We start from the raw sequence: 26,896 nt of genomic DNA on the forward strand, positions 1-26,896 counted from the left end.
GGGCCTAGCTGGTCACCTAGCCATGCTTATCGTTGTAAAGTGAGGTAGAGAAGTGTCAGGTTTTTGGATCGTGCAGCAAGCGTTTCAATCTTAATAGCTCCATGGTTTCAATGTTTCGCCGAGATCTGCTGCATACACCAGTGCAGTGGCTCGTTGTTTTTCGTGAATAAGAGTAGAAGCTGTTTTAGGGTGTTTGTTTGGTTTGATCATTACGAAAGAAAATAGCTGGTGAGAAGGCCGTGGGCGGTATAGCGATGGATTCGTTCATGTATTTAGGGGTCCTGGTAGTGTTATTTCTACTATGGATTAAAGTAAAGGGACTCGATTACGTGATCGTTCATCAAAGATGGATTTTTGTGTGTTTATTCCTGCTACCGCTCTCCGTTGTATTCGACGTGTATTATTATTTGCGTGCATGGATAATATTCAAGATGTGCTCAGCGCCAAAACTGCATGACCAACGGGTCAAAGACATTCAGCGGCAGGTGAGCACAACTAGACTGAAATAATAATTGTGTGTGTGTGTGTGTGTGTGTGTGTGTGTGTGTGTGTGTGTGTGTGTGTGTGTGTGTGTGTGTGTGTGTGTGTGTGTGTGTGTGTGTGTGTGTGTGTGTGTGTGTGTGTGTGTGTGTGTGTGTTCCTATATTGTATTTCATTCGTATCTATGCCTTTCTACATTATCTGTCTTTCTCTCCAACACAGAAACTTTTCCTAAAAACCTTTGCTTTCAGGCTTTCCTTGTAAACAACAAATCTGTAACCAAATGCATAAACAAGTTGAAGTCTGAGTCCAGTCTCATCTGTATTTATAGTTATATAACCAGGAGGTTAATTGTTAACCCTTTACAGAAAAAACTATTTTGTCAAACTTTACTATTTCTGGTATAGTTTTTCTTGGTAAAGGGTTAAACCATAAGAATCAGAGGCTGTTGGCCGAACGTACCATAGATAACGTACTATCTGGAACACTGGTATCTTATCTAGCTGTGTGTGTTACATTGTTTTACTGCTGCTCTGTGTAACGCAATGCCATGTTTGGTTGTGCTCGTTCTCCAGATAAGCGATTGGAGGAAAGAGGGGGCCAAGACCCATATGTGCACGGGGAGACCAGGCTGGCTGACCGTGTCCCTCCGAGTTGCCAAGTACAAGAAAACCAACAAGAACATCATGATCAACATGATGGACATACTGGACGTGGACATCAAGAGACAGGTAGATGCAAGGCTGAGGGGGATCAAACTGAAAAAGGGATCAGTGAACATTACAAAGTGAAGACATTTAATTTGTATCACTCTAAATCAAAGTTAATGGCTGAAAGGGCTTCACACGCCATATGTTGCATCACCCACTAACCCTAAGCTCTCTAAAGTGCAAGGAAAATGATCCCTTAATTATCAAGGAAGAAACCTTTTGAGGGACTGTGACTTAGGACTGCAATGAGTGCCATAATGCACATTTCAAGCAAACATTTGAAGTAAAAACCAATTGCTGGAAAATGTGTAATATCTATGGTGGTGTAGATGTGATGGATGGTGGGGGGGGGGGAGGATGCAAGCGTCCAGTCATCCAATCATCACACTAAGACAGAATCAGCATTATGGTTTGAGGTAGGCAACTACTATCACTATCGCAGTTCATGATAACAATGATGTATCCATTGTATTAAACGCAGGATCCTTTATGCTGGTGAGCAGCATTGCTCACCACTGTTGGGCCTTTCACACCGCCGCAAAATCGGAACCCGTTCCGGGCTAGTTCGGAGCTAGGGCCAGGGTTTTGGTTTCACACCGCCAGAGAACCGGCTCCGGCCTCTAAAAACCGGTTCAACTCCAGCCCCACTTTTGAGCTGGGCTAGAACTAGAACCGCTTTTACGCCGGGGGCAGGGTTATCTGTACCTTCATAAACAGGAAGACCACGAAGACCGGCATTTTTAAAACACCGAAGTAAACAATGGACCTGAATCCTTGTATGGTTCGTTCTTTGAATATTCCGATTTAAAAGTCTTTTTGTTTTTTTCTGATTTGTTTTTGAATCGGAAAAAGGGCAAAAGGAATAAACAAATAATCTGCATTTTATTTGTGTTTGTGTGTTTTGTGTGTTGGTTTTTTAAACCCGAAACAGAAAAACAAAAATAGATACATTTATAGATATAGGCTACACCAGAAGGCAGAACGCAGGGAAGAAAAAAGAGCCAACCAGCAATAGACTGTCTAATTATATTTAGCCTTAGTTATGGCCGCACTTGAACCTTATGGTGATTTTATTCGTGAACTATTTGACACTGGAAAGACACACGACGCGATCAGTACCGCTCTAAAGCAATCTGGTGCTCCGAAGTGCTCCGTTATGACGGTGAGGAGGTTCTGTGTGGAGCACAACCTTCGAAGAAGAAATCTAGTTTCCGATTTAGTTTCAGATCGTCCACTCGCAGACTAAGTCGCCGGCTCCCACGGAAAACAATAAAGCTGGCCATTGTAGAATGCGAGAGACTCGATGGAACGTTTGAAACGTCTTTATATGTATTTTCTTTAAATCCGCGTGCCCTTTTCCCGGCATTCATTGCGGTTTTATCTAAATATCACGCAAACAAAACAAGCAACTGGATTATTCAGTTTTCCCGTTTTGATTTAAAAAATATTCCTTTTGCCCTTTTTCGGCTTCAAAACCAAATCAGAAAAACCGAATAACAACTGTTAATTGTTTTTTCTGATTTTGTTTTAAATCGGAATATTCAAAGAACGAACCATACACGGATTGAATCGAAGACGAAATTGTTGTTGTGTTTGAAACTGGCGCGAGGGTTCTTCCTCTTATTGTACAGTTCCGGGCCGGCAGGGCGGGAGGGTTGCTGGGAAAGCGGAGAAGTCTGCAGTGACGTCATGACGTTGCTCACGCCGGCTCCATGGCTGGCTCTGGCCGGTGTGAAACCAACTGGTTCTTAACTGGGATAAGGCTGGAACCTGTTTGGAACTGGCCCTAGCAGCAGCCCGGAACTGGCTCTTGGTTCTTTTTGGTGAGAAAGCCCTGAGTCACCCGACCCCACCATCTGTAAGGACCAGGGTGCAGGCTAAAAGCGGGTGCAGTGTATACCTACATGGTGCAGTTTTTAGCCCTCACAGATGTGTGCGGTTGGCAGCACGGCTGCTTCACAGCACCAGGATTCAGGGTTCAAACTCGCTACAGAATACACAAAAACACATGTTAAACTATAAAAAAGGTAAATATCAACACTATTCAAAATCTACCTTTATCATAATCCTTTATTATAATATATATTCTTGATTTGTTCTAAACTACATGCTAAGAACGGAACATAATTTTAAAATGATGATTGTGGGGGGTCACGTGACGATGGCTGACTATGTGGCGTGTTTTCGCTGAGCTCCCGCTCCCACACAACCTTAATTATTTTATTTTTTTCATACGCCCATTTCAGTTTATTTATAACTGGATCAGTGCAAAAACTAAAGGCTACAAGAAAGGCTACTTGAGATTCAAACAATGTCTCAACAACCAAAACTTCAATCACGAAAGACGGCTGCTAGCCAAGTGGATTCGACTGCTAGCCAGGCCCACTCTCCACAGAGAAGCGATGAAACGCTATCAAACACCACAGCTCTGATTCGCGAGGTCACAAAACAATTCAGTGACATTATAGAAAAGAAGCTTTCGGTGATATCAGGCACTCTGGAAAAAATATCCACAAGCGTTTGGAAAATCCAATCCAAACGCATCGTCGAGACGGAAAAATGGATATCGGATGTGGAAGGTACAGTGTTCGGGCTAGAGGTGGCTCAGTTGCGAACGAATCAGTTCGAATGAACGAATCTTTAAGACGAACAAACCGAACTGGTTCCTCTCTCTCGTTCGTCTTGTTCGTCTTGTTCGTTCTCAAACTCGACTCCTCCCAGACCCACTAGTCGCTGACTCGCTGACAGTTCGTTCACTCACTGTGACAGGCATGAAAATCACTCACCTTTCGGCGAAATTCACCGTTTTGAAACCAAAATAGGTGACCTCCGTGAATCGTGTAGATTCGATGAAAAAATATTTATGGGGTGGGGGGGGGGGGGGGGGGGGGGGGGGTAGGTTCAGAGGCCGGCCAGTTTATAGTCCTCCGTAAAGTGCTGTAATAATGCTGCGTTCGAGTATTCTCTGCGAACCGACTCGGATCTCGGATCTGACGCCACGCCCACACTTCAAGCGTTTTATTATTTCGCTCGGTCGTTGGAGGAAAACATGGACGCCACCCGGAAAGCTGTTGTCGCGGTAGCATTGGCAGAGGACCAGGCGCTCCAAAATAAGTAGGCTATAGGCCATAGTCAAGTCAAGTTTATTTATGTAGCACATTTAAAACAACAGTAGTTGACCAAAGTGCTGCACACGAATACAATATATTTGTGTACATAGGCAGAGATACGGACGCAGTAAGGTATTGCAGTAATACGAGTGATTGAAATTACCATTTTAACTAGGGCTGCAACAACGAATCGATAAAATCGATAAAAATCGATTACTAAATGTCGTTGTGTCGCGCGATTAATAAGTTACCCATAGGCGCAGCACTGTTTACAGCCAGCCGCCGACAGGTTGGTTCACGGTTCATGCACGCCCACAGCGAGCTTCAGTGTGAGCGACCACAGCTTGTATTTGTCATATCTTAAAACTGGACTGTAGGCCTACATAAAAGTGTTGTACCTTCACTGTCTTTAGGTTAAAAAAAACTCCTTCAACTCAGTATCCGTCTAGTGGTCCAACCGAAAATTCTGTCAGCTGCTGCTGCTGCAGACGTTGTGCAGACGGGCTCAGAGTCGGCACCGCGTGCATCAACAGTCATTCAAAGCAGCGGTAGTAATCACACAACCGGACGGTGTAAAAAGTCCCGTGAGTTAAAAATAGTAATGCAGTTTTTAAATCCATGTTAAAATCGGCAGGATATAGAGATAGATAGCTTATAAAAAACAACTAACCAATGGTCACAAATATTACCGGCACCAGATCTAGGGGAATCTGGGCAGGTACAAGGCCCACAGGCTGGTTTGGGCTGTGGGTAATATGAAGCGGAGAACAACCGTTTTCAATCTTGCTCAAGCGATCAACAGTTTATTAACTCCTTTCTGAGTCAAATACTTTAGAATATAATATATATAAATATTATAATAAGAACAATAAAAAAAACAATACATTAATAATTGTCCATATCATAAATGAATGGCAGTATATATATACAAATAGATGGCAGTATAAATATCACATATCTACATGACTGTAGAATATAATAAAACAATAAAGAAACCAATACATCAATAATTGTCTATATCATAAATAAATAGCAGCATATATATACAAATAGATGGCAGTATAAATATCACATATCTACATGACTGTAGAATATAATAAAACAATAAAGAAACCAATACATCAATAATTGTCTATATCATAAATAAATAGCAGCATATATATACAAATAGATGGCAGTATAAATATCACATATCTACATGACTGTAGAATATAATAATACAATAAAGAAACCAATGCATCAATAATTGTCCATCATAAATAGCACACCAACTGACGACACCAACGGCTTCTGCCAGCTCACCAGCGTCAACCGCTATTAACTACATTCAAAACACTATAAATCACACTTTAAAACACAAAACAGCTCCCAAACACAACATGAACAAACGCACCGCCCATAAGACCGTGTGATAGATTAACCACATTTCAATGGAATATAATTAGACATACCTGTGGGTAATATGAAGCGGAGAACAACCGTTTTCAATCTTGCTCAAGCGATCAACAGTTTATTAACTCGAGCTTCGTCTCCATGGCAACCCACTATGTCAACAGTGCACAGTACCATCTAGTGGCATGAAAATAATACAATAGGGTCAATATTAACCGCTATTGCAATTAACAGCTAAAACCAGAAAATGGGTGGGGGGGAACTGTTTTATACCACAAGCCATTTTCTATGCCCGTTACACAAACAGTGTCAAATGTGATGTGTTCAGGTCGGCTCAGAAATACGATTGATGCGTTCAAATGCAGCAGTAAAAAAAAAAAAAAAAATTGAGATTTTGGTGAAGACTTGTTTTCCCAGTAATATAAAATAGATAGTAAAGATAGAATTAATTATGACCTGTTTAATGTCCTATCTTGAACTATCATCATCTTATCAGCAATTAAAGCAATATTACAAGTTCTATTTCAAGGAGTCTCGAAAATGGTATCAATAGGTTTGACCGGTTAACGATGGACATCCCTTATATACATATAAAAGTATATCATACATTGTATGTTTCTTTTTTGTGTTATCCGAGTTATGTTTTTTTAATCTTTTTATTATTTAATATTACTTTTAATAGTTCCGGGACGTTGGAGCAATAACCTGGTGTTTTTACATTTCAGTCTGTACTGTGAATTTGAAGTAATGTTCAGTTTTTGAATAAAGATGCGGCAATTCCAATTTTATTTTTATTTTTTTCTATCCGATTCATCGATTAATCGATTATTAAAATAATCGTTAGTTGCAGCCCTAATTTTAACCACCAAAGTGGTCCAAGCACAATGAAAACAGTTCATACTTCAAGTCACAATGGGCGCAGCCATCTTGAATTCTGTCTCGGAATTTTGCTCGCCCACCACTGAGTTCAACCGAGATGGCGAGTTCGCAGTCCGAAGACAAGTGGCGTGTCGCTTGGCAACGTCCTCGGACCTCCGAGACGGATGGATATTAAAACGCAGCAATAGACATGGAGAGCCTGTCGGAGAACCTCTCCGTAGTTTACGTGCGCATCCAATATTTTTTAACTATCAGTCGACGCAACAGAGACGGTAAGGGCTGTGATTGGTCCTCTAACAAAGTCCTTTCTGGAAACGCTACTCGGTTTGACTTTGGACCTTATTTACTTTGTACGTTGTTTACTTTGCAAAGGACCAATAAAATACCAAATAGGATTTTTAAAGCTTTGGAAGTTTATTTACAAAACTATTTACAAATATTTTGTTGTCAACATATAAGATCGATCGGGCGGAGAATTGCAATGCGTATCCGACATCCCGACGGAGAACTTTGAATGCGCGAGCAGGCGTCTCGTTAGACCTGGGCATTCGAGGCTATAGCCCCGGATCTTTTGGGAATAGCCCCGGATCGCTGTGCCGTAAAAAAAAACCATCATAATGCTGAAAGTAGCCCCGTAGAGTTTACTTCTTTGTGATTGAATTACCAGCAGCCACAGATGCAACATTGTAGCGAGTGAAAACCGCAAAATTCTGCCGTGTCCATGTATGGGCAGATTTAGAATAATTTGTTGCAAAATGTGGCAAAATCAACGTCGGTATTCTTTCTTCTCTATGCATAGCGCATCTCGTCGATATTGCTGTTTTGTGCTGCTAGCCTTTTAGTGAGATCAGAGAGTGTTGAGAAGGACAGTACCAAAATATCTTTGGTAAGATGGATATAATGCCGCTTTTCCACTGCATGGTACCAGCTCGACACGACTCGACTCGACTCGGCTCGCATTTTTTGCGTTTCCACCGCGAAAACATGGTATCTGGTACCTGAAGTGGCTGCTTTTTCTAGTACCGCCTCATTCTGGGTTACAAGCGAGCTGAACCGATGCTAAAAGGTGACGTCGGCAGACGGCCGGCCACTGATTGGCCAGAGAGTGTGACGAAGTCACGAGAGCGACATGGCAACCATGCTGGTAACAGCCATAGCAGCGCCGCAGCCAACATATTCCACTTCTTCAACTTCTTCAACATGCCAGCTAATAATACGAACACGAATACCATCGCATCGATGTCCTCCATTGTTGTTATGTGGGTTCTGTCCATGTGTGGGTTGCGTAGGTGTTGTTTGCGTCGCGTACAAAAATACGTCACGGCCCTTTCGCGCAGCCGACCCCGCCCACGTCCAGGAGGTACTATTTGCGGTGGAAAAGGACCCGTGCTGCTGTCGAGTCGAGTCGTGTCGTGTCGTGTCGTGTCGAGTCGTGTCGAGTCGAGCTACATGTGAGGTGGAAAAGCGGCATAAGAGAGACCCGCAGTGAATTCAACCCGGCCTACTTGACATCGGGTAGGTGCATGACAGTGGTACCGTAAAACGTCAATAGCCCGGGCTATTATTTGTTTTCTATCACTGAACTTTCGAACAAAACTCTTGCTCAGCAACGATGGGAAATAGCCTATCAAATGCATTATTTAAACCAGTATGAATATTACCGTAGGCCTACATGTTTACCAGGCAGTTGAATAACGTCTGCACACACTCACAGTCACGCACGCACGCACACGCAGAGTGGTAATCGGGAGAGTTGGGAGAATTCCCTGTGGCCCGTTAACGTTTCGGGGGGCGCCGGGTCAACGTCGCAACCAATTCGATTTTGTCTAGAGGGGAGTAACTGAGCGCCCCCTCCCGAAGTGGTACAGCCCAGGTCGGCCTTGAACTGCAATTGGTCAGAAAGACGTAACAGCTAATGACAACATTGAACTCTCATGCAGGCTCGAACAGAATATTAAAAAAATTCTACGGGGGGAGGATACCCCGGACCCCCCTAGAGGGATAATATCCTTCTCACCTTTTTCACCCCTGACCCGTTTTCATGCCTGACATCCAATGTGTGTGCTCCGTGTGGTTTGACTCCCGGGTGACCTGGGCCCCGTTTCCCGATATCGATGGATCTTCGCTCGTAAGATGGTTCGAAAGAGGGCGCTTTCGAACCATCGATAATTTCTTTGGAGCGTTTGCCGATACTCCTCTTAACGTGAACGCGCATTCGCTGCACTCAAGACGATCTTAGGATTGTACCTGTCCACTGACATGGTGCTGAAACGGGCTATGACGCAGGGGGAGACGCAGGAATGTCGGAGGAAAATGGGGTTAAAAAGGGTTAAAATATCTCCCCATCAAGGCCAACCGCAGTGTAGCCTACGAAAAGAATAGATTGCAATAATATGAATGCTAAAGATATTAAAACACAATTGATTAAGCTTAGGCCGACATATATAGCAGTCCTAATCCTGAGCGCATGATCGGGAGGTGGAAGTTGCGCTTTAGATGCCTTCACAAGTCCAGCGGAGGGTTCCAGTTTTCGCCGGCCAAGTCATGCGCTGTGATATGTGTGACAGCTATGTTGCACAACATTGCAGCTAAGCTACTGGGGTAGCTTGGTTGAACCGGAGGACATTGAGGACGATGACGACGAGGAAGATCGGTGTGAGGACGGCCTCCCTCATAACAACGCGGCTGGTTTTCATGCACGTCGAAGAGTGATTGAGACTTTTTTTTAACCCCCTCCACCCTCCCACATGTCACTAAACATTCCCGTCAATGTGACCAACCCCCACCATATCCCAGCCTTTTGCCTGCTCCTTTGCTTGTTTTTTATAAAAAAATATAATCTTTTTTTTTATAATTGTTTTATTTTTTATTATTATTATTTTATGCTACGTTTTATGAGTAGCCTATGTCAGTCTGCACAAATCCCCCCCACTTTCTCTCACACATTTTAAGTGCCCTGCCTGCTCAAACATTTCCTGGACTGTCTCTCTCAAACTAAGAACATAATGGCCCACATTAGGCTCAGACGCACGTGATACACCATTACCAATGTGTTATAATAAAACGCATTCAATACTAGGAATGTCCGCTGGCTACGCCACTGAGGCTATAGTAGGCTAACGAGGCTCTTAGCGTCCTACGAGTACCCTGGAGCACTCGTTAGCTACTCGTGAGCGTTTTTAAGACGTTCGTTACCAAAGATGCTTTCGGGAAACGGTGTGAAAACTGTACGATGCTCTTACGACCCACTCTGCGATCCACTTAGGCTAAAGATGCTTTCGGGAAACGGGGCCCTGGTTGACGCACTGTGTTGATGTTTCCAGTACTATGCAGGTACGTGAAGCAATGATTGATCCGTGCGATCGTCTCCGGTTTACAACCCTTTTATTTCCTCACCATGACACCAATTGCATGGGAACACGGAATACATTCATAGATCCTCAGTGACATAACAACAACTTGGTATTTCTTGCGGTCAAAAACCGTATGCCCTTCCGGGGTCAAACAACAGAGGTACCCCAAATTACGTCCCCTTTACACCTGTACCCGCAATACGGCAACACCACTCAGTGGTCAACACAGACATTACAACATAACTGAAAAACAGGAAAATGGCTCTTACACTGTTTATTACCAATCCAGAGGGATCTACACCTGTTCTATTATCAGTCAATTTGGAATGATTCCAGGGTACAAATTTAATTATAAATATAACCGCAAGCGGTGATTAACGGGCTCCGAGCAAAATTAAAAGTCAAGAACACACTAATGGAAAATATATAAATATAACATATAATTGTCATATTTAAGGAAAGATGTTCCACTTATAAACCTGGGGCCGTATTCACAAAGGATCTTAGGGCTAAAAGTAGGTCCTAACTGGCGAATTTAGGAGTAACTCCTAAAAATAATGGGCATGTCACTCTTAAATTTAGGACTCCTAACTTTTTTCACTAAGAGCAATTCACAAAGTATTTTAGGACTAAAAGTAGCACCTAAGTCTAGGAGAGCTTAAAAGTCCTCAAGAGGACTCCTAACTCAGTAAGACCTATTCACAAAGAATCTTAAAATGCCTGCGAGACAAAATGTTAGGGTATTCAACTTATTGTGGAGTTAATGCGCGATGCAATAACATCCCCGACTAACAGGAATAATCCGATTAGTCCCGAAATAAAATGTTATAAAAATGATAAGTTATAAAAAAATATATATAACTTATAAAAAATAAAAATAATTGCGCCATCAAAAGACGAGGACGTGTTCGTCAATAGGAAGAAAGTGCATTCCATCAACACGCAGGTTGTTTTTGATGCAAATTTTAACATAGCCTACTGGATGTTGTTGCAAAGTGGCCTGGATCTTCAGCTACCCATGATTCGCGCATTTTAATGGTGAGCGGTCTGAGGCAGCTTTTTGAGATGTGCCAGTTGGGTGTCACTTGCTGGGTGACAGTGACATGCAAGACGTGGCTCTAGACACCCTACCTCAATCCACAACCGGGAGCAGAGTTAAAGTGTAACATGTAAGTGATTACGCAGATTACGCTTAGTCCTATGCGTAAAACACATCGTATTGGCTCTTTGCGAGCACACAAACATACACGAAATGTTGCGGAGAGAGGAATTGGGCAGATGAAACGTCGGTTTCATGACCTCCACGGCGAAATACGCCTCACCCCAGAGAGGGCAAGCACAGTAATCACTGTATGTGCCATTCTACACAACCTCTGCAAGCGGAGGAACATTACACAGCCAGACGATGATGATGATGATGATGATGGCGATCAACATTACAAGGAATTTGGCCGTGTGGAACCGAGTGGACAGGCATTTAGGGATCACTTTGAAAACACATTTTAGGTAAACACCTTGGCACAAATCAGTCAACACTTGGGTAGTTCGTAACATTTATTTTCTTTTAGATTTTACGTATTTTTATTGTTTGCTTTCTCTCTCTCTTGAACGTGCAGGCTACAGCGTCATTATCGTGGTCTGCACAAAATTGCCATCATGCGTGTATTCTGCTAACTGCACTATAACTACTTAATAGGAATTCATTTCTAGCCTAGGCTATTTCCTTGTTTTTCGGTGATTCAGTGGGCTCGTCTGAACAACCAATCATCGAACTGACAGCTTCTAAACTCGTGCACGAGAATTGACGTAATCCATAGCAACGGCGCGTCACTCTTAGTTCACTCTTTGTGATTTATCCTTAGTAAGAGTAGGTCTCAGCGGCTTTGTGAATAACTTTTAAGAAAAAACTCCTACGTAAAATGTTTTAGCGCGAGTTAGGAGCACTCCTAGCGGTAAGATAAAATGCTTTGTGAATACGGCCCCTGAACTGCAGCCTCATTCACATGGTCAAATTGTCTATTGATAAGCACACAACATCCAGAAATCTCAAAGCACACATTTCTCAAGTGAATTAAGGGGTTTCTTCAAAGCTTATACCTGGAAAAATCTTTGAAATTCTGGGAAAATTAAACATTTGTAGTCTAGAACACTAACGGAAGAAATATAAATATGACAGGAAACTAATGAGCCGGAATGTTGATTGCCTGATGTATTACAGGTGCTGTTCCATGTTGTGTTCCTTAAATGAGTGGCAATGACAGAATGTAATGTTCCGCTTGTTCAAAATGCTCTAATCAGGATTCCAACTCTCGACCTAAGGATCACCAGTACACGGCATTATCCCGTTGGGTCACTGACATTCCTGAACTGCATGAAGCCTCTTTCACACGGTGAAAATGTCGATTGATAAGCACACATCAAGAAAACTCCAAGCACACATTTCACAAGAGAATTAAGGGCTTTCTTAAAAGAGTACAGATCTGAAAATGTACACTGTTGATGGTATCCACCTAATAATAGCTGTATGGTAGTTATACAATAACAAAATGGTCCTATAAGAAAGATGGGCTAATTGCTCCAACTTAATTGGCCAATATTTCTCAAATGGAACTAAATAAAACAAATTCTGTTTGATTTTTGTGAGGCTTGGTCTAAATATTTTATGTGGCGATTTTGGTGAATTTTTGATTATTTTTGTAGCCTCTGAATCTTTTTATCATGTTTAGCTTTAATATGAAATTGTGGGAAAAGTGTTCAGGGTTTTATAAATGCAACTGGTTCTAGAGATTAATATTCTAAAATAATTTTGAGTCCAGGTCAATCTGGTGAGGAGAAATAAGCCTACTTCCTGATTTTTTTTTACAATAGCTCCACCTTTGGGTGCAGTACCACAAATTTAGGTTTATGGGTGGTGGGGGTTATTGGTAACCATACCTGAAAATGTCAAGAGTTTTCGACTCATGGCATAGGCTGCAGTATGACTTTTACAGAATTTGAGAAAAAAAAAAAGGAACTTTACAGAAACAATAGGGGACCAAGCAGCCTCGCTGCTCGGACCCCTAACAAGTCGGAGGACTTGCCACTGGGTGTATTTTGGGGGCGGCTCTTGTCAATTTCCCCTTCAGATGGTCAACTTCAGGTTTTACTTACCTGGGTCGGCTTAGCTCAGGAGGTAGAGCAGTTGTCTTGTAACCGAAGACAACTGCTTTACTTACCTGGGTCGGCTTAGCTCAGGAGGCAGAGCAGTTGCCTTGTAACCGAAGGTTGCTAGTTCGATCCCCAGCTCCTCCTTGCTGAGTGTTGATGTGTCTCTGAGCAAGACACTTAACCCTAACTGCTACTGACGAGCTGGCTGTCTCCTTGCATGGTTGACTATGCCGTCGGTGTGTAGCAGCTTCATCTTCAAACAATAGCGACTGTTTATTAAGTCGCTTTTGATAAAAGCGTCTGCTAAATGGCCGAATTGTAATTGTAATTGAATCAGCATATCAGCAAATATTGAGGAGTTGTATAAACTGAATCTAACACCAATTCTGACAACAGTTAAAAATTAACTGGTGTTTTGATCTCCCTCTATCATGGATGGGTAGAATTAGCTTGATTAAGATTAATGTACTTCCTAGACTATTATACCCAATGCAAATGCTTCCACTTAAAGTTTATGGCATGGAAAGAAATCTAGATTAAAGATGAAAACTTTGCAATTACCAATAGATAAGGGTGGTCAAGCATTTCCCAACTTTCTGTATTACAACTGGGCCTGTCATTCTCGGATAATTTCAGGCTGGCTCAAGCAATTTCTATCTTGTATCTGATCTTACACTCCCAAAAGATCAACCATTAAAAAGCCCAATTGAAAGCTTCCTTCTTAATTTTTATTAAACTGCCTTAAACAATAAATTAATCTCCTTTTTTTTTGAAAAACTCTTCTTTGTTAACCGTGTAAATGCCTACAGAAATCGGGAATTATGGGAGAAGGATATTGGGTTTGAATTTGATGCTGAGATGTGGTCAGATGACTTTGAATCTGCTAAGAAGTTATTTACATGTAATAGACTCAGAGAGAGCCAGTACAGAATATTGCACAGACTACAGCGGACACCTCACTTCTTACACAAGATTGATCCCCAGATTTCTCCCATTTGCATCAAATGCAAAAAAGAAGTAGGAACGTACGACCATTGTATCTGGCAATGCCCCTTGATACCCAGGTATTGGAAAAACATTGCCAAGGAGCTTAGCTCTATTTTCGGCAAACCACAAAGGTTGAACCAGGCTTGTTTCTCCTGAATATGCCTACCAGACAGCAACTCTCTTTATCCACTGGACAGCAGACTTTACTGGCTAAACTCCTGCTACTGGAGATACAATCCATTATTTTCCAGTGGATTGATGGGAAACCCCCCACAGTCACACAGTGGTACAGAGAGACCTTTAAGGTTTTTCCTATGGAACGCCTCAGTGCTACATTAAAGGGTAACGATAATTCCTTTTATAATGTTTGGCAACCCTTCATTGATTATCTTCCTGATGATATTGTTGACCTACTGCAGAAAGGGCGCCCATGCTTTGTTTTCACCAATAGACATCTTTTTTCTCATTATTATTATTATTATTATTATTTTCTATTCACTTTTTATGTATTATTATCTTACTCTCTCCTTTTGACAACTTGTGTGTATATGAATACAACCCATGAATGTTTAGTCATTTATTTACTCTTATTAATTTTACAATATCTGTGCTGTCTTTCCTGTTTGTTGTGAAAAAATCAATAAAATATTGTAATAAAATAAAAAGATGATTGTGAGGATTGATTGAAGGTGCTAGGTGTTATGGGAGATCCAGAGTGGCACTGGGCAGATCCAATAGTTTTAAATTTCAGACTTTCTGTGCAAATGAAATGAAGTACGAGAGTCTGGTAGGACCAGGCTAACGTTCCTCCGCCATTGAAAGGATAACACTGTGTTGACAATGTGATTGACCGGCAAGATGGATTCCCAAAACCAATCAGCCATTGGTTATATTCTAAACTCTTTTCTATAGCATCTTTTAAAAGATTTTTGCCATTTATCAATTATTCATTATTAAAAGTTCCACTTGGGTGCTGCTCATAGCTTTTGAAATAGTTGGCTGCTTTTCTCCCTAAAAACAATATGTTTAATGCTGGATCTGTGCTGTTAATGGCAGGTGGTACGAGTTGAGCCTCTGGCCAACATGGGTCAGGTGACCGCTCTCCTAAACTCCATTGGCTGGACACTGCCTGTGGTGCCCGAGTTAGACGACCTCACCGTGGGTATGTACACAACACCATCACTGTTCTCATTTAGACAGTAAGATGATGTGCCTTTTTCTCACTCATGTCCCCACTATGGAACTTAATATAAAAACACTATTTTCATGTCAATCAAGTTGTCCACACTAGCATTTTCATCAACGTTGGAAATTGCTTTTACTGCTTACAAAATCGGTATCGTTCAGTTGCTCTGCTATTGCAGTTCATGCCTTATTTCATGCACATTCACAGACCACAGACCACATACCCAGAACACTTTAACTGTCGGTCGCTGGCATCCCGATCACTCACAATTATGCGTCACAATTTTCAGCATTATAAAGTTATTCCTTGTTGCTCTTTCATATTCATCCCTTTTGGAAACATTTTTTTCAAAAACTTATTGGAAAACACCCAGTAAGTGTGGAGGGGAGTGAGGAATGAAAAGTATTGTTTTAACATTCAGACGGAGTGGATGCATTTGTCAAAGCATCTTGACATCAGATTTGCGCCCTCCAAGGCTCCTCGTAGGATTATATGCCATTTACATCTTCCCTGCCAATCAGCTTCGTGCTCGGCTCCCTAATCACATCAGACGATTTATGTTTTAGTTCCACAAAAGAAATGGAGAGGAAATGGGCTGTAGGACCAGGAGCGCCCTGGGATCGAATTTCATAATAGCTTTCCTGATGCCATAAACTGCTTATCTCCAGGCTAATGTTTTCCCATTAGGATGCTGTATTCATTTTGATGTCCACACTCTAACACACACACATGCACTTTAAACACGCACAGACACGATTTAAACATGCACACGCATGCGTATGCAATGACCTGTAAGCTGGCAAACACTGCCACCGGTTGAATGGTTTGAGCTTTTTCCGAGGAAGGAATTGGGCTAGCAGGTACATCCCCAACACATAGGCTGGGTTGCACCAACATGGATTAAATTAATGCTGGTTTAGGGTTAATCTAGGGTTAGTAAATCTAGGTTTAAACTGGTTTATAATTAATCCGAGATGCGTTGCACATCTTAGTTTTAACTCTGGATTAGTTAACCTAGTTTAAACAAGGATTAAAATAGGATTAGTTTGTGTTCAGTCTGCCATGATGGATCCCGGCGAAATGTGAACAAATTGCACAATATAATCCACAATTTTATATCCTGGTTTTTCTTTTTTCTAGCCTACATCGTGAACAAAAACAACGGTTCACTTTTTGAATAAAGTTAACCGTTAATTTACCTTAACTGTTACAGTTGACACTTACACTTGACAGTGACGGTGAACACTTGTTACATTTATTAAGGGATGGCACGTCAAAGAGGATCGAACTTTTCAACATTTGAATAGATGTTGCTGTCGGAATTGATGGAGGACTTTGGGATTATAATTGAGGATAAAAGGACTGACAGCGTTACGCTGGAAAAAAAAAAAAAGGAGGAGACCTGGGTCATGTTAGCGGAAGGCTTCAATGGCTAAACTGGCATTAAGGAGGTGAGGGACAAGTCACAACTGAAAGCCTGCTGGAAGAACTTAAAGGCAAAGGCAAAAAAGGATGCGGCAGATGAGAGGAGTGGGATGTTTAAAACTGGCGGAGAACCACCACCAATGATTACTATGGAAGCCCGTTTCCGCCACGTAAAAGAAAAAAAATGCAGGTTAAGTATCTCATTATTTTGAGATAGTATCTCGTTATTTTGACATAGTATCTCGTTATTTTGACATAGTATCTCGTTATTTTGAGATAGTATCTCATTATTTTGAGATAGTATCTCATTATTTTGAGATACTATCTCATTATAATGAGATAACTTCTCAACAGGACCAGACCAGTCATTGTAGCCTAATTGTAGCTTATCCATAGGTGCCACATATAGCCTATTATTACAGTAGATTAGCTGGAGATGATGAACTCGATTATTAAAGATTATTTCAGACGGAGGTATACAAATGCTGAAATTTTGGCTCGATTATCTATGGAGCACAACATAAACATTAGTTAAAGAACTCTAGAAAGAGTGCTTCATAGGAATCTGCTGTGGCGAAGACGCAATAAGGCGGACATCGGAGAAGTAGCCGATTTCATACATCGCCAATTACAGTCCTCTGGCCAACAACATGGCTACAGGTGGATGCAACAGAAGTGTTGGATGGCAGGGATCATCACGGACAGAGAGACCGTTCGTCTCTTGCTGCGTCAAATGGATGGTGGTGGCGTGGATCTCCGTGCACGGCACCGTCTGAGACGTAGAGTCTATGTCAGTCGTGGCCCGAATTATGTGTGGCACATAGATGGATATGACAAATTGAAGCCGTATGGGATATGCATCAGTGGTTGCATTGATGGGTTCTCGCCAAAGATGATCTGGCTAAACACCCACTCAACTAACAGCGACCTACGTCTTATAGCGGGGTATTTCATTGATTCAGTGATGCAGCATGGTCGCCCATTGAAAGTGAGATTGGATCGCGGGACGGAGAACACACACATTGCCGCAATGCAAAGTTTTATTCACGGCAGTGAAAACGGCATTTCCCCAGACTGTGTCACTCTAGGTCCAAGCACGGGGAACCAACGTATTGAACGCTGGTGGTGTACGGCTGATTTCTATGAAGCACTCTTTCTAGAGTTCTTTAACTAATGTTAATGTTGTGCTCCATAGATAATCGAGCCAAAATTTCAGCATTTGTATACCTCCGTCTGAAATAATCTTTAATAATCGAGTTCATCATCTCCAGCTAATCTACTGTAATAATAGGCTATATGTAGCACCTATGGATAAGCTACAATTAGGCTACAATGACTGGTCTGGTCCTGTTGAGAAGTTATCTCATTATAATGAGATAGTATCTCAAAATAATGAGATACTATCTCAAAATAACGAGATACTATGTCAAAATAACGAGATACTATCTCAAAATAACGAGATACTATCTCAAAATAACGAGATACTATCTCAAAATAATGAGTTGTGACCTGCATTTTTTTTCTTTTACGTGGCGGAAACGGGCTTCCATAGATTACGGACCCTCTATCGGAAAAAATCATTGATATGATCCCGCAGCAGATTTCACCCCCTCCCTAACCCACGACGATGACGGCGCAGCAGAGAGGAATACAGCGACAGAAACTGAAAGTCCTCTGACTTTGATGCTTGATAGCTGGTCCTACCTTCCCATTGAGGCATATGACAGATTATTTGGTGAATCTATACCGCTGTGAAAACTCGCTATTTTTAACCTATCTCTAATTTTCCTGCGAGGAACTCTTTCCTCTAACGCCATCCAGCGAAGATATGCAGCCATGTTGTCAAGAAAACAGCGATAAACCTAACATAAACCTCCTCCAGAGGTGGTTTAAATATAACTGTTAAACCGGGATTAAACTAGGTTTGAAATTGCTGGTGCAACGGATTTAAATTTAATCTCAGTTTAAATGGAGTTTAAACTGAGATTACCAAAGGGTTAAATATAACCAGGATTAATATTAAACTATGTTTAAACCAGGTTTAAAGTTTGGTGCAACACGGTTAACAGTTAAACCTTGAATTAATCCAGTTTAAGAGTTAATCCATGTTGGTGCAACCCAGCCATAGACTCAATAATGGAAACGTTAGCAGATGTCGGTTATCACAGAATACAGTATGTATTGAAAGACTTTGGCTATGTTCTAATGGCTAGAAAATGTTGAAAAGGAACTGAAACTCTCTCCTCTTTTTCCATCCCGCCCTCAGGTGGTTTGGTGATGGGTACTGGCATCGAGTCATCCTCTCATATTTACGGGCTGTTTCAGCACATCTGTGTTGCATTTGAACTAGTTCTCGCTGACGGCAGCCTGGTTCGCTGTACGGAGGTAAGAAGAACCAGTCTCATCAGCCCCCATAGGCTGAGACTGACATTGATTTGAAGTTTCTGGTCATCAACAGGTGACGTTCAGAACACCTTGGTATCCTGACAAATGGGATTTAAATAGGTGTCTTTTTAGTACGAAATGGCACTAAACAAAGGTATCAACGGCCATTCTCACAGCATCGACCGATATGACCCAAACGCACCTAAACCTCTGTATTGCCTTTGGACGGATTTTGTTAATATATTTGAACCAAGATGGTTTTGCCTTGGAGAAGGCAGGACGTGACGTCTAAGTGCACTCCCAATGGCCTCAGCTTATTAATAATTTGTACGTTTTTAGTTCGTTTTTATTCTCAGTGCGAGTATGCTTGCATTACACTGCTATCAGTACGCTAGCTCTAGAAGGCTTAAGTTCACTTACGGCCAGATGGGTCGTTCATAAGAAGTACTTACAGATTCTTATAAAGAATTCCCTTAAGTGATGTGTAGTAACTGTAAATTAAAGTTATTATCCACCTTTCCCTCCCCATCAGGAGGAGAATTCAGACCTGTTCCACGCTGTTCCCTGGTCCTGCGGTACGCTGGGCTTCCTGGTTGCCGCGGAGATCAAGATCGTCCCGGCCAAGCAGTGGGTGAAGCTGTGCTACGAGCCGGTCCGAGGGCTCGAGAACATTTGCCAGTGCTTCACCGAGGCGTCGCAGAACAAGGGCAACACGTTTGTTGAGGGCCTGCAGTACTCTCTGGATAGTGCCGTCATCATGACGGGAACCATGACGGACCACGCAGAGCCTGACAAGGTGGGTGGATGGGGGGCCGATAGTTCCTTGGTAGCCTCGATTTTAGAGCTGCAAATTTTGGGAAAATTTGTCTACTCTTATTTTGATAATCTATCAATTGTCTAAGTCATTTTTCAAGTAAAAAGAACAAACACTTGCTGCTTAATGTTGAAGTTCAATTCAAATATTTGGTTCATGGACCATTATAAAGGGTATAGTTTTGTTTTTATTGCTTGCTCGATAAAGCATGGATTAAGACACTTTGGACTTGGTAACTTGGCTGGCTGGCCTTTGCCATTATATATTACATTTTATAAACTCTAGGAATTATCGAAAAAAGAATGGAAGAATGAATTGAATATGAAATAATAATGGTGAGCTGCAGCCGTACTCGATTACCAATCTCTCTTGTTAGACCTTTGTTTTACGAGAGAGCCTTGAAAAAGTCCCTGACAGTCTGGGCAGGCCAATCACCAGGCGGATTTGTCTTCACACGAGTCCAAAGGCTGAACGGACATCTTGATTGACCAATGGCTGATGAGGGAGCTGGACCGTAGAAGCAAGGACAAACTCTAAAACTGACTCCATGCTGTATACTGTCACACATTTGTTTCACATTCTGGATCATCAACTGTCATGTAGTACTATTTCACCTCCTGTGTACCTATTAGCCAAGGCAACGTGCTAGAGGAAATCTTTCCTGTCCCTTCTTTAAAGGGAATGGATGGTTTGTGAATTGTGATTTGACCGCAGTCCCAAAGGCCATAGGAAGTTGTAGTTATTGGAAGCAGTAACAGGTTTGTCTATTTAGCAGGAGCAGCAGTGTGAGCGCCTTGAATACATTTTACAAAACATCCATCACATGTGCAAATTGTGAGCCAACTTTCTATTTTTTCTTTCTTATAAAATGGTCTGAAATGCCTCTTTTCCACCGACAGTACCTGCTCAATTTGCCATGCGAAACATAAACAGACAGGGCAACAAACAGGAGCATCTCCACCTCTGTCATAGTCCATGGCGTGTTCTTGGGCGCTGATCCTGCCGTGTTCAATAATAAATCACGATTGTTGACTGAATGCTGATGCTAGTATTTAAAGATGCTGGTGTTGTGCCGAAAATGGAATCCCCATCTGAAATCGCACCCCCTCTCTTTAACGGCACCGAAAATCCCAAACCCAGTCGAAACCAGATGGAAAAAGTGTGTAGTTCAAAACGTGAAACAGCTTTTACTTCTTCGCCACCTACAGAGTTTGTTATCTACGATCATTCATAAAACCCCATGTTATTTCCCATAGAAATTTGACAGAGGGAACCGGAGCCCCGGAGGCTGGACTTGTTCTTCAGAGGACTATAAACATAAGCCCTCTTTTTGTCTGAAGAAAAAATCGTACATATCGCTTTCAGTGATAAGTTGCTCATCTTGGGATGATAGATATAACGCAGAGATGTGGTGCGATATCAGACGGGGATTCCATTTTCGGCACAACACCGGGTGTCGGGTGTCGGGCTCGGACGTTGCGCTCGTCCAGTGGTGTCACACAAAAGTATCAGATCAGCTCGCTTGGAACCTCGACGGAGGTGAGACTAAAAAAGTACCTGGTACCAGGTATCTCAATTTGGTGATTGAAATGCAAAAAAAGGCGGGCTTAGTCGAGGCGAGTTGCTGGTGGAAAAGGGGCAAATGTGTCCTGTCGAGGATACTTTTAACATCTGTCTTTCTGTCTGTCTTTTCCATCAGATCAACCGGATAGGTCTGTACTTTAAGCCCTGGTTCTTCAAACACGTGGAAGGTTACCTGAAAGACGACCGCAGTGGCGTGGAGTACATCCCACTCAGACACTACTACCACAGACACACACGCAGCATCTTCTGGGAGTTGCAGGTAAACAGACACAGACATATGCATACATTAGACCTGTGAGATAGTGCCTCTTATCGGCTTGGGACTCTCTTTTCCCCAAGCCTTTCCCCAACAAACATTACCCTGCATTAGTCACTAATGCTTTTCTCACGCGCGCGCGCACGCACGCACGCACGCACGCACGCACGCACACACACACACCACATTAATCAACAGTGAGTTTGACACGGTTATGTTCCATAACTGTAAATAGTTGGATGTATTATGCATGGTGGTGGTCTGACAGGGGAGGATCTCTCTTGGTCTTTTGGGCCATCTCTGTACACAAAGCATTAGTTATTTACAGAGAAAGGCCATGATCTGATTTCCTTATTGGGTGTAGACACAATAGAAAAAGGAAGTCAGAAAAAGGTTACAGTTGTAGGGCAGCTACAATTTGGGAGATTTTGTTCAGTTGACAATAATATTGACATGATGTTGTTGTATCCTGGCTTGATGACGCCGTCTGTGCCCTCAAGGCCTTTCTCTGTTAAAAATCTGCTGTTAAAAATCGAATTGAACTGGCTAGCGCATGGATTCTTGCTCCCCACCTTAGTGTGTGTGTGTGTGTGTGTGTGTGTGTGTGTGTGTGTGTGTGTGTGTGTGTGTGTGTGTGTGTGTGTGTGTGTGTGTGTGTGTGTGTGTGTGTGTGTGTGTGTGTGTGTGTGTGTGTGTGTGTGTGTGTGTGTGTGTCCAGGACATCATTCCCTTTGGCAACCACCCTGTCTTCCGCTGGCTCTTGGGCTGGATGGTTCCTCCCAAGATCTCCCTGCTGAAGCTCACCCAGGGAGAGACCATCCGCAGGCTGTATGAGCAGCACCACGTGGTCCAGGACATGCTGGTGCCCATGAGACACCTCCAGACGGCCCTCACTCGCTTCCACCAAGACATCCAGGTACATATGGGAGGAGGGGGAGCAGTGATCCACATGTTCTCCCTCTGAAGGAGTCTGGTGGATGGCTTTAATTGGGAATCGTAGCTTGGTGTAAAAAGAATGAAGCTAACCTCTGGTGGTCTCATCCTGTGTTGTGCCAGGTGTACCCCCTGTGGCTGTGTCCCTTCATGCTGCTGCCCAGCAGAGGCATGGTGCACCCCAAGGCCCAGCAGAAGGAGGAGCTCTACGTGGACATCGGGGCGTACGGCGAGCCCAGGGTCAAACACTTTGAGGCCAAGGCGTCCACGCGCCAGCTCGAGAAGTTTGTCAGAGACGTCCACGGGTAGGACTTCAGAGACGTTGCTATTTAGACACTAGCTAGCATCACAGCTATTTTAGCTATTCCACTAACTTGGTTCCTTACTTTTGTAGCTTGCTCGCATCAAGCTATTTTAGAATTGTCACAAGTATCATATCTGCCTAAGCCATTAATTAAAGAATGTGATGTTTTTGAATTGTGTGTTCAGCCAATCTTGTCGGTTGTGACAACGCTATGCTTCTCCCGTAGGTTCCAGATGCTGTATGCAGACGTATACATGGACAGAGAGGAATTCTGGGAGATGTTTGATGGAACGCTGTACCACAAGTTGAGGGAGCAGCTTGGCTGTAATGATGCGTTCCCTGAGGTGTACAACAAGATCTGCAAGTTGGCTCGTCACTAAAACTGGACCTGCTTATGTTTGGACATAGTCATACATTGTCGTACATTAATTAGCTTTTCGCCCAAACAATGGGCAGAACCAATGGTTAGCGTAATGGTGAAGGACGTGTTGTATACCACTCTCAAAATAGAATATTTATTTTTCTCGCACTTCTTCATGGTTCTCAAGGAGCATGTGGGCCTCAAAAATACACATACCAGCTAATGAACTAATACTGTTTGATGTGCCTGCACACATTAATATTAATTATAGCTACGATTAATGTGCTGCTTTCTAGTTTCCTCTTTACAAGTTAAAATGCTTTCTTCCCTTCTCATTTTGTTAACTTCTGATATAAGTTTTCATGAATGATTCATGAAATGATGTCATGTAATGATTGATGATCATGATTTTTGGTCTCTGTTCCTACACTATGAAGTGTGCAAATAACTACCTTTGCATTATTATTATTTTCATTCCTTTGTTTGTGTCTGTAGAGCTGCAGTGCCCATCATGTTTAGTGGTCTTACTGGATTATTAGTGTGGATTTAGCAGTGTTTACCATTCCAACCTTACAAGTCACTTCTCAGTGCCATTAAACTTCTTAAATGTACATTTTCAACTCAATATGGATATATGATTGTTGATATGCGTATATCTCTATGTGGACATCATGAAATGTTAAGTCTGAAAGAAACTATTTTGTAAACTGGTATAGATTTTGTATGAGAGGTTAACTCTGGACTGGCATGACAAAACTGGCTTTGCCTTTCGATTCAAGCTTTTAATAAATTCACATTTTACAATAAATAGCCTTCTCCTGGATGACATTCTTAATTATTTTGGAATAAAATAATTAAAGAAACCTTAAATGTACTTCAATACATTAAAGGAGGATTCCCCGGCCGTAGCTTCTCTCTGAAACACAAACAAACATGCATATCATAATTTCATTTGAACTGTGTAATGTCCATAGATGTGTATAATAAAGCGATGAATCCATCTTCTTACTGCGTGTGTTTGGCCCTGAGGGGCTGAGAGGGGAATCTCGGTGTGGATGATTTGAAAGCAGACGTGGGGCTTCTAAATCTCTTCCCCTCTTTAAAGTCCAAGTTGTAACCTCCGGGACCAACACCACTCTGTTGGTGAGACAGCAACCATTACAGAACATATTGGCTCACCGCCTCCCACTTCACATACCTAAGCCAGACTGTCCGTCTCTTTTGGTAAACAAGTAATTCTGACATTTTAACGATGGGATCCTAATGGTTTGAGACAGCAATGACTGGCAGAAATTAATGTTCTTCTAAAGAGTGCTTATTCAGACAGTGATAAGCATAGTAAAACATTGAAAGGGAGTCCCCTTAATGCCTCCCTTTAGAGGTGTACCAGGCACAGTCAGCTTTGCAGTTCACCGGAACCAGAACCAATTCCAATCTAGAGGTCTTCTGGCTGGCCTGGGATCGCCTCGGGACCCTGGGATACGCTGGAAAGTGTTACTTTGCCCACCCTGTTGCCCACGCATCTCCGACAGGACAGAACAGTGGACCGTAATAGAAGGGGAATAGATAGTGTCCGTGTTTCACTTGGATATTGGTGGGCATTTTGGATATGATCTTGTGAAAACTTTGAAATAGGTTATCGTGTGGATTTGGGGCCTCCCAATGTGACTCTGGCTCTGATTAATGTAATGCTGTTATGCAAAAAGAAGTATGAGAACGTGTTAATAATAGATGAGTGATCGACTAGGTATATGCAGTCTAATGTTTACCCACATCGCATCCCGTCAGCGGCCTTTCCTGCTGCTTAGAGCGTCGTGGCGAGGACGAGAAGAAGGGAGGTGGTTTGTGATTCAGCGGACGTCCCGGATACCCCACTTCATAGTACCCAGGTCCCGGTAATCCCTGAGAAAGGGAGAGAGATACAAAAACAGGAAATAGTTGGTCAGATAATTTTTCTTTGGATTGAGTTCTGAATTGAACCGGCATTTATTCTGAATGAATGATTGAATAACAATAAACATGAAATCATTATTGTTAATTAAGAGTGTTATGAGAGTGTTAGTCTGATAAACAATTCATGCATCATCATCAACTGTCCCCACAAAGCAATTTCTGAGCAAAATGTAACAAAATCTGAATAGTGAGTCTTAAGTGACTGACCGTGGCGCGGGGCCACTGGGCCAGGGTGCTGTGGTAGATCCGCTCCGAGGGCACAGACGGGTGACGCGCCACTGAGCTGAACACGCCGTGCTTTCTCCTCTCTGGACGGTTCAACGCATCGCAGAAACCCTCCAAGTCACGCTCGGTGGAGGCGGCCCCCACTGCATGCTTCTGCAGGGACCAGCCGACACACAGACACACACACAGTAAACAATTCACACAGGTACGCGGCAGTTGTTAATGGGTTTACAACCACAAGCATAATATGCACACAAAAATGGACGTCAGGGGCCGTATTCACAAAGGATCTTAGGGCTAAAAGTAGGTCCTAACTGGCGAATTTAGGAGTAACTCCTAAAAATAATGCGATTACTAATCGGATTATTCCTAACAGGAATAATCCGATTAGTCCCGAAATAAAATGTTTGGCCACACTACGTTATTTAGCAACAGGGGAAATGCAACTTTGCAATGCCGACGATTTAAAATTATTGCAACCATCAGTCAGCCGTGCCATAAACTTTCCTTTGGACATTCAACAATTACACAAGATCAAAGCCAACTTCATTGCAGGTATGCCCGGTGTGGTCGGTGCTATTGACGGGACGCACATAAAAATAATTGCGCCATCAAAAGACGAGGACGTGTTCGTCAATAGGAAGAAAGTGCATTCCATCAACACGCAGGTTGTTTTTGATGCAAATTTTAACATAGCCTACTGGATGTTGTTGCAAAGTGGCCTGGATCTTCAGCTACCCATGATTCGCGCATTTTAATGGTGAGCGGTCTGAGGCAGCTTTTTGAGATGTACCAGTTGGGTGTCACTTGCTGGGTGACAGTGACTATCCATGCAAGACGTGGAAGACACCCTACCTCAATCCACAACCGGGAGCACAGTTAAAGTATAACATGTAAGTGATTACGCAGATTACGCTTAGGCCCAATCCCGTTTCTTTGCTCACTGTCTCAACCCTAACCCTCATTGCTACCCCTCATTGCTACCCCTCATTGCTACCCCTCATTGCTACCCCTAACCGATCCCCTACCAAATGGGACAACCCTACCCTGTGACGTCATCATGGCCTCCCCGTGCCCCATAGCAGATAACCAGACCCCTGGTAATGTTACAAGAGACAGACTGGCTGCCATTGTCTCGGGCAACGAGCAAGACCCATTGTAAAGATGTTTAACCTGAAATGGTATTTATATTTTGTAATTGGCATGTTTAAATAAAGTATTAAAAAAGAATAATAATTAATACTATTTGTCCCTCGTAATATACCTTTATTTTGAATGTCACTTAGCTACATGTTAAAGGTGGTATAAGGGTGCACTCACACTAGGCCATCTGGCCGTGGCCGTTTTCACACCTAACCGTGCTCAAATGGCCCCATTGTTCTCTGGCCTGCACTCACACTAGGCCATCTGGC

General features: G+C 42.5%; 2 protein-coding genes across 4 annotated transcripts in view; one reads left to right on the forward strand and one right to left on the reverse strand.

Annotated features, from left to right (window-relative positions):
- dhcr24 (24-dehydrocholesterol reductase) lies at positions 1 to 24,311 on the forward strand. The gene is made up of 9 exons (XM_030371703.1): positions 1 to 485; positions 1,056 to 1,211; positions 15,115 to 15,220; positions 18,936 to 19,054; positions 19,587 to 19,850; positions 21,568 to 21,711; positions 22,427 to 22,624; positions 22,765 to 22,946; positions 23,172 to 24,311. Exons 1-9 carry the CDS (start codon positions 255 to 257, stop codon positions 23,323 to 23,325), a joined length of 1,554 nt encoding a protein of 517 aa, XP_030227563.1. The 5' UTR covers positions 1 to 254; the 3' UTR covers positions 23,326 to 24,311.
- The window catches only part of LOC115555024 (lymphocyte expansion molecule), a 7,229-nt gene continuing 4,406 nt past the window's right edge, over positions 24,074 to 26,896 (reverse strand). For all 3 annotated transcript variants that reach the window (XM_030371705.1, XM_030371706.1, XM_030371704.1), the window contains 4 exons: positions 25,467 to 25,637; positions 25,080 to 25,208; positions 24,316 to 24,443; positions 24,074 to 24,222 (listed from right to left, as the gene is read on the reverse strand). In XM_030371705.1, the coding sequence (XP_030227565.1) occupies positions 24,183 to 24,222; positions 24,316 to 24,443; positions 25,080 to 25,208; positions 25,467 to 25,637 (468 nt within the window). In that variant the 3' untranslated portion in view covers positions 24,074 to 24,182. The remainder of the gene's footprint in view (positions 24,223 to 24,315; positions 24,444 to 25,079; positions 25,209 to 25,466; positions 25,638 to 26,896) is intronic.

The sequence above is a fragment of the Gadus morhua genome, chromosome 12, assembly GCF_902167405.1.
Source record: "Gadus morhua chromosome 12, gadMor3.0, whole genome shotgun sequence".
In the NCBI taxonomy this organism is placed as follows: Eukaryota; Metazoa; Chordata; class Actinopteri; order Gadiformes; family Gadidae; genus Gadus; species Gadus morhua.

Excerpts from the sequence above, each read along its gene's own strand:
- dhcr24 (XM_030371703.1), top strand. The coding sequence starts at position 255 with ATGGATTCGTTCATGTATTTAGGGGTCCTGGTAGTGTTATTTCTACTA. Across the intron at positions 1,212-15,114 it reads ACGTGGACATCAAGAGACAG|GTGGTACGAGTTGAGCCTCT; the intron begins GTAGATGCAAGG and ends TGTTAATGGCAG. Across the intron at positions 15,221-18,935 it reads GTTAGACGACCTCACCGTGG|GTGGTTTGGTGATGGGTACT; the intron begins GTATGTACACAA and ends TCCCGCCCTCAG.